This window comes from Entelurus aequoreus, linkage group LG05 (assembly GCF_033978785.1).
Source record: "Entelurus aequoreus isolate RoL-2023_Sb linkage group LG05, RoL_Eaeq_v1.1, whole genome shotgun sequence".
In the NCBI taxonomy this organism is placed as follows: Eukaryota; Metazoa; Chordata; class Actinopteri; order Syngnathiformes; family Syngnathidae; genus Entelurus; species Entelurus aequoreus.
Window position 1 is genome coordinate 36,264,583 of NC_084735.1, and position 8,160 is coordinate 36,272,742.

The window sequence follows — 8,160 nt, forward strand, 5'->3', positions numbered from 1 at the left end:
CACGTTCTGTGTCAAGTGACCCTTGAACATAACATAACAACATAACATATATACGAATATATACATAATATGTGTACAGTATATTATATATACAGATATATTACATTATGTCTATAACATATATACAATATATACCAATGACCATGTACAATATTACAGTATATGTGACAGCAGCAGCATAAAATAGAGAGTAGATCCAGCGGAAAATAGAAAATAGACATTAAAAACAAAGAGAAGTAACTGACATGTCAGGTGTCAGGTAATAGGCAGATATCATCTATTGCTGTATGACGAGTGATTATACAGCTGGATGGAGTGCGGAATGAAGGAGTTCTTGAATCGCACAGTGCGGGAAGGAAGCTGAAGGAGCCTGTTGGAGTACGAACTTTGCTGCCCCTCAATTGTCAGGTGGAGTGCGTGGGCAGGATTGTCCATGATGGCCAGCAGTTTGTCCAGTGTCCTACTGTCCCTCACTGACACAACGTGTCAGTGAGGGACAATAGTTTGGCCGGCTTTCCGGATCAGTTTATCAATCCGGTTTGAGTCCCTTTTGCTGGTGCTGCTCCCCCAACAAACCACTGCAAAGTACAGGGCACTGGACACAACAGACTGATAAAATATCTCCAATAGCTTGCTGCACACATTAAAGGCCTACTGAAATGAATTTTTTTTATTTAAACGGGGATAGCAGATCTATTCTATGTGTCATACTTGATCATTTCGCGATATTGCCATATTTTTGCTGAAAGGATTTAGTATAGAACAACGACGATAAAGATTGCAACTTTTGGTATCTGATAAAAAAAAGGCTTGCACCTACCGGAAGTAGCGTGACGTAGTCAGTTGAACATATACGCAAAGTTCCCTATTGTTTACAATGATGGCCGCATGAAGTGAGAGAGATTCGGACCGAGAAAGCGACAATTTCCCCATTAATTTGAGCGAGGATGAAAGATTTGTGGATGAGTAAAGTGCAAGTGAAGGACTAGTGGGGAGTTGAAGCTATTCAGATAGGGAAGATGCTGTGAGAGCCGGGGGTGACCTGATATTCAGCTGGGAATGACTACAACAGTAAATAAACACAAGACATATATATACTCTATTAGCCACAACACAACCAGGCTTATATTTAATATGCCACAAATTAATCCTGCATAAAAACACCTGCGTGTTTGTTATGCTAGCTCCTAGCTCCTCTGCTAGCTCCTAGCTCCATAGAACACGCCAATACCATTCAAACACCTGATCAACACACACAATCACTCAGCCCAAAAGACCGTTTACCTAACCCAAGGTTCATAAAGCTTATATATTTTTAAAAAGTTACGTACGTGACGCGCACATACGGTCAAGTTATCGAATGTTTAGCAGCCAAGGCTGCATACTCACGGTACCTGATATTCAGCTGGGAATGACTACAACAGTAAATAAACACAAGACATATATATACTCTATTAGCCACAACACAACCAGGCTTATATTTAATATGCCACAAATTAATCCTGCATAATAACACCTGCGTGTTTGTTATGCTAGCTCCTAGCTCCTCTGCTAGCTCCTAGCTCCATAGAACACGCCAATACAATTCAAACACCCGATCAACACACACAATCACTCAGCCCAAAAGACCGTTCACCTAACCCAAGGTTCATAAAGCTTATATATTTTTAAAAAGTACCGTACGTGACGCGCACGTACGGTACGGTACGTGTTATGCTAGCTCCTAGCTCCTCTGCTAGCTCCTAGCTCCATAGAACACGCCAATACAATTCAAACACATGATCAACACACACAATCACTCAGCCCAAAAGACCGTTCACCTAACCCAAGGTTCATAAAGCTTATATATTTAAAAAAAGTTACGTACATACGCAAAAAAAAGCCAAAGCTGCATACTCACAGTAGCACGTCTGCGTCTTTGTCATCCAAATCAAAGTAATCCTGGTAAGAGTCTGTGTTGTCCCAGTTCTCTACAGGCGTCTGTGTATCCAAATCAAAAGTCCTCCTGTTTAGAGTCTCTGTTATCCGAGTTCTTCCATCTTGACTGCATCTTTCGGGAATGTAAACAAAGAAGCGCCGGCTGTGTACTGTTGTGGCTGACTACGTTCGAAAAATACGTCCATTTCGCACCGACAACTTTCTTCTTTGCTTGCTCGGCTTCCTTCTCCATAATGCAATGAACATGATTGAAACAGATTCACGAACACAGATGTCCAGAATACTGTGGAATTATGAAATGAAAACAGAGCTTTTTCGTAACGGCTTCAATGTGGAAGGCATACCCGTGTTCGTCGGGCTACGTCACACGCATACGTCATCCTCAGAGGCGTTTCGAACCGGAAGTTTAGCGGCAAATTTAAAATGTCACTTTATAAGTTAACCCGGCCGTATTGGCATGTGTTATAATGTTAAGATTTCATCATTGATATATAAACTATCAGACTGCGTGGTCGGTAGTAGTGGGTTTCAGTAGGCCTTTAAAGGACCTAAGCTTCCTCAGGAAAAAGAGTCTGCTCATGCCCTTCTTGTAAACAGCTTTGCAGTTGTCCTTCCAGTCCAGTCTGCTGTTCAAATGGACTCCCAGGTACTTATACTGCCCCATTACTGCCACCTCCCGGCCCTGGATCTTGATGGGCTCCACCGGGGTCACTCTCTTTCTGAAGTCGATGACCAGCTCCTTGGTCTTGTCCACATTAAGGACCAGATGGTTCGCCCTGAGACCACTCCACAAAGTCAGCGATCAGTGTCCTGTACTCCAATTCCTGTCCCTCTCTGATACACCCGACCACAGCAGAGTCGTCAAAGTATTTCTGCAGATGGCAGGACCTGGAACTGTACTGGAAGTCTGAGGTGTACAGGTTAACAGGAAAGGAGATCGGACGGTCCCCTGTGGAGCACCTACACCACTGACCACAGTATCCGACAGGGAGCTCCCCAGTCGCACAAACTGGGGCCTGTCAGACAAGTAATCAGTGATCCAGGAGACAATGGATGAACTGACACCCATCCTGAGCAACTTGTCACTCATCAGAATAGGCTGAATGGTGTTAAAGGCACTGGAGAAATCAAAGAACATGATACTCACAGTGCCCTTCCCACCATCCAGGTGAGAGTGAGTATGATGCAGCAGGTAGATAACAGCATCATCCACTCCTACATAGGGCTGATATGCAAACTGTACAGGATCCAGGGAAAGAGCCACCAGAGGTCTCAGCTGATCCAGCACAAGTCTCTCGAGAACCTTCATGACCCGGGACGTCAGGGCAACAGGTCTGATGTCGTTCAAGCCCGATGGGATGGGCTTCTTGGGCACCGGCACTATGCAGGATGTTTTCCATAGAACTGGTATCCGTTCTAGCTTCAGCCTCAGGTTGAAGATGAATAATATAGTCTTGACCCTAGGCAGATTAGTGGCTACTGTGTAGCCACTAATGGGGATCCATTTTAAACAAATAAATACTATTTGTCAGTCTACCCCAGGGCAGCTGTGGCTACGAAAGTAGCTTACCACCACCAGGTGTGAATAAATGATGGGTTTTTAACATGTAAAGCGACTTTGGGTACTTAGAAAAGCGCTATATAAATCCCAGGTATTATTATGTCAAATCTCCTCTATAATAAAGTAAAATTGTAACAATCAGAAACCTTTATTTAAATTTAAACAGATTAGGTTCTCATTCCAATTCACTCTTTACATTGCTGGCAACAGAATAATTAAAAAATATTACACAATGGGCCTCTAAGAGTATTTGCACAACAAATAAATTACAAACCCCGTTTCCATATGAGTTGGGAAATTGTGTTAGATGTAAATATAAACGGAATACAATGATTTGCAAATCATTTTCAACCCATATTCAGTTGAATATGCTGCAAAGACAACATATTTGATGTTCAAACTGATAAAAATTTTTTTTTTGCAAATAATCATTAACTTTAGAATTTGATGCCAGCAACACGTGACAAAGAAGTTGGGAAAGGTGGCAATAAATACTGATAAAGTTGAGGAATGCTCATCAAACACTTATTTGGAACATCCCACAGGTGAACAGGCAAATTAGGAACAGGTGGGTGCCATGATTGGGTATAAAAGTAGATTCCATGAAATGCTCAGTTATTCACAAACAAGGATGGAGTGAGGGTCACCACTTTGTCAACAAATACGTGAGCAAATTGTTGAACAGTTTAAGAAAAACCTTTCTCAACCAGCTATTGCAAGGAATTTAGGGATTTCACCAACTAATATCATCAAAGGGTTTAGAGAATCTGGAGAAATCACTGCACGTAAGCAGCTAAGCCCGTGACCTTCGATCCCTCAGGCTGTACTGCATCAACCAGCGACATCAGTGTGTAAAGGATATCACCACATGGGCCCAGGAACACTTCAGAAACCCACTGTCAGTAACTACAGTTGGTCGCTACATCTGTAAGTGCAAGTTAAAACTCTCCTATGCAAGGCGAAAACCGTTTATCAACAACACCCAGAAACGCCTTCGGCTTCGCTGGGCCTGAGCTCATATAAGATGGACTGATACAAAGTGGAGAAGTGTCCTGTGGTCTGACGAGTCCACATTTCAAATTGTTTTTGGAAACTGTGGACGTTGTGTCCTCCGGACCAAAGAGGAAAAGAACCATCCGGATTGTTATAGGCGCAAAGTTGAAAAGCCAGCATCTGTGATGGTATGGGGGTGTATTAATGCCCAAGACATGGGTAACTTACACATCTGTGAAGGCACCATTAATGCTGAAAGGTACATACAGGTTTTGGAGCAACATATGTTGCCATCCAAGCAACGTTACCATGGACGCCCCTGCTTATTTCAGCAAGACAATGCCAAGCCACGTGTTACATCAACGTGGCTTCATAGTAAAAGAGTGCGGGTACTAGACTGGCCTGCCTGTAGTCCAGACCTGTCTCCCATTGAAAATGTGTGGCACATTATGAAGCCTAAAATACCACAACGGAGACCCCCGGACTGTTGAACAACTTAAGCTGTACATCAAGCAAGAATGGGAAAGAATTCCACATGAGAAGCTTAAAAAATGTGTCTCCTCAGTTCCCAAACGTTTACTGAGTGTTGTTAAAAGGAAAGGCCATGTAACACAGTGGTGAACATGCCCTTTCCCAACTACTTTGGCACGTGTTGCAGCCATGAAATTCTAAGTTAATTATTATTTGCAAACAAAAATAAAGTTTATGAGTTTGAACATCAAATATCTTGTCTTTGTAGTGCATTCAATTGAATATGGGTTGAAAAGGATTTGCAAATCATTGTATTCCGTTTATATTTACATCTAACACAATTTACCAACTCTTATGGAAACGGGGTTTGTACCTGGACTGAGAAGAACTATAAAATCATGGTGGAATAACAAAAGATGGTTGGACTGAGATAACGTTCTTGTTTTGGCAGGCAAACACTTTAAACACTCTTGTGTAAAAAAATATATATTGTAACTAAAATGACTTAGGTTTAGTGAAGGACCACGGACATCTGGAACCTGGCTGCTCATCGTCGGTCATCATCAGTCAAAAAAGAATGCCCGCCACCCGGATATGTGCGTTTAAATAAAGATTGCCCATCAATACGTGCGGGCACTGCACGCCGGAAAAGATTGCCCGCCACCTGAATATGTGCGCGCCAAATCCGTTGATTAAGATTGTACTGCAATATGTGCGCACTACAGCGAGATTGGGAGATTGACTGTTTTATGTAAACGTGACAAATGTTAGTGGACCAATCAGTTACTAACAGTTGCATAGATATAATGTGAAGAGCGGTTTTATCAGATGTTCTTCTTCAAAAGAAGCACTTCTTATGATATACATTTGATGCTCTAGTGTATGTTTTGTTATCTACTAATATATATTTTTTGTAAAATCTTAGGCTCAATTCATTCAGTTCTCCAAGACCTTGTATAACATCTTTCACGGCGACCCAGAGGAGGAGTCCTTATATCGCGCTGTGGCCCACGTCACCAGCCTCCTCCTGAGGATGGAGGAGGTGGGCCGCAGGCTGCAGGAGCCCAACAGCCCGGCCTCGCCCTCAAAGCCTGCGGGCGAAGCTCCTCCTACCGCCAAAAGCTCGGACACCTCCAGCCCACAGGAGGCGGCGCCTAGGCTCGCAGAGACGGAGTGGTCCTTTTCATTTGAGCAAGTCCTGGCGTCGCTGCTCAATGAGCCGAAGATAGTTAGCTTCTTTGACAGACATGTTGACATTCAAAGTAAAGTGACACAAGCCCAAGTGGCCCAGCTGAAGCTAACAGGAAATAACAAGTGAGTGGACGCATTATTCAATCATTGGAAAAACTCTCTTTTTTTCTTTTTCTTTTTTAATTAATTGTGACCTTTGAGCAGAAGATAGCAGTTTAGATTAGAATAGGCAGATGAAGGGAATAGCAAAAAGGGCTGACATGCAGATAAGGAGCATGCACACAGGAAGCACTTTATCAATTCTTACATTCTCGTTCCACTATTTACTCATCTGTCAATCAACAGTATTCCACTCACTATGTTGAGTTTTAGCTCCATGATGCTGCGCTTCTGTGTTGCACCCATGCAGCCCCCTACATTATTAAAATGTATTCTATAAAACACATAAATTACCGTTTGCTGTACAATATTCAAAAGCCTGACGGATGAGGTTGTCTTTATACCAGCCGAGACCACCATTGTACTGTAAATGTCATGTATACAGTGCGTGGCTGCGTGCTGATGTGTGTTGTCCGGTGAGCCCACATCTTCTAATTTGTTCAAATTGTGCAGTAAGTCAGGCTAAGCACTGAGAATGATGTTTCTTAATTTGTAACACCAGCTCACACAAAGTATCGCTAGTACCAGCGCACCTGCATCACCAGTCCAATGTTGACGTAGATTAATATGTAATACGGCGACGGAAGGTTTATAAAGGCCACTGAAGGATACTTTACTTTAATCAAATCTCAGGGTGCAAATTGCATATGTGTAATTGTTGTTTTATCCTGAGAAGTGTAGTTTGAGGTATATGACTGAGTTGTGTAACGCTCAATGTGGAGCATATAGAGCAGTTTTCACATTGTCACGCTATAGCCTTCAACAACATGCAAAGGCTGCTTACGCTCACTTTATTTGCAGCTACTTATTCTACATTATGCCTTCTTCTGAATCTCTTGAAGTCAAAAAGAGACATTTAACCCTCAGGGGACAAAGCCAGACTTCTTTTTGTCCTTTCAGTAAGTTTTTGTTGTATTTTGGCCACAATTTTTTCCTGTTCAATTTTAACATGTCTATGTCCAGTTCTTTCACAAGTGTACAATACACTGACAGTTATTAGCCAATACCCCAAAGCCAAACTGGACATATAAGTAGGCGGTTTTGGTGAAAACGTATGTGATCGCCTTTTAAAGCCTATAACAAACACAGATCCCCTCCGGCTTACATTGTATTTATTTTTAGTTTCCAGGCTGACAAGCGGCTAGCAGCTAATTATGTGTCTCCATACACAAAAAATAAACTGCATTTCTTAATATCCTAAGTATCATTATCAAGTATCGTTTATCACTGGAGGACCAGCCTAAACATGTTAAACACCGAAAGCAATCTAGGAACAGGCATGCTAATAGCTAAGCTAACCACTAAGCTGTTTTTTAAACAACACAAAAAATACTTAGTACTTAGTAAAGTTTAAGACAGGGGTCACCAAACTTTTTGACTCAGGGGCTGCATTGGGTTAAAACAATTTTGTGTATATATATATATATATATATATATATATATATATATATATATATATATATATATATATATATATATATATATATATATACTTTTTTTTTTTTTTTTTTCTCGTGCACTAATTGACTGAAAGAGAGCGCACTTGCCGCATGCTCGTCCGACACTGCGGCGCGAGCGTGTTGATGTCACGTTATCGATGGCAAAAGGCCTTTTTTAGACAATATGATTTGCCTGAGCAGCTAGGAGACACTGAGAGTAACAAGCGGTTGCAAATGGATTAAAAAGGACAGATTTTTAAAAATTATTATTATTTAAGCTTGGCACTCAGCATCAAGGGTTGAAATTAAATGGTAATGGTAAATGGGTAATACTTGTATAGCGCTTTTCTACCTTCAAGGTACTCAAAGCGCTTTGACACTATTTCCACATTCACCCATTCACACACT

The 8,160-nt window shown here is 41.6% G+C and overlaps 1 protein-coding gene across 4 annotated transcripts in view; it reads left to right on the forward strand.

Annotated features, from left to right (window-relative positions):
* The window catches only part of tbc1d8b (TBC1 domain family member 8B), a 44,615-nt gene extending 36,909 nt beyond the window's left edge, over window positions 1-7,706 (forward strand). For all 4 annotated transcript variants that reach the window (XM_062048003.1, XM_062048005.1, XM_062048004.1 and 1 more), the window contains one exon: window positions 5,889-7,706. In XM_062048003.1, coding sequence (XP_061903987.1) covers window positions 5,889-6,281 — 393 coding nt within the window. In that variant the 3' untranslated portion in view covers window positions 6,282-7,706. The remainder of the gene's footprint in view (window positions 1-5,888) is intronic.
* Window positions 7,707-8,160: the final 454 nt, after the last annotated feature.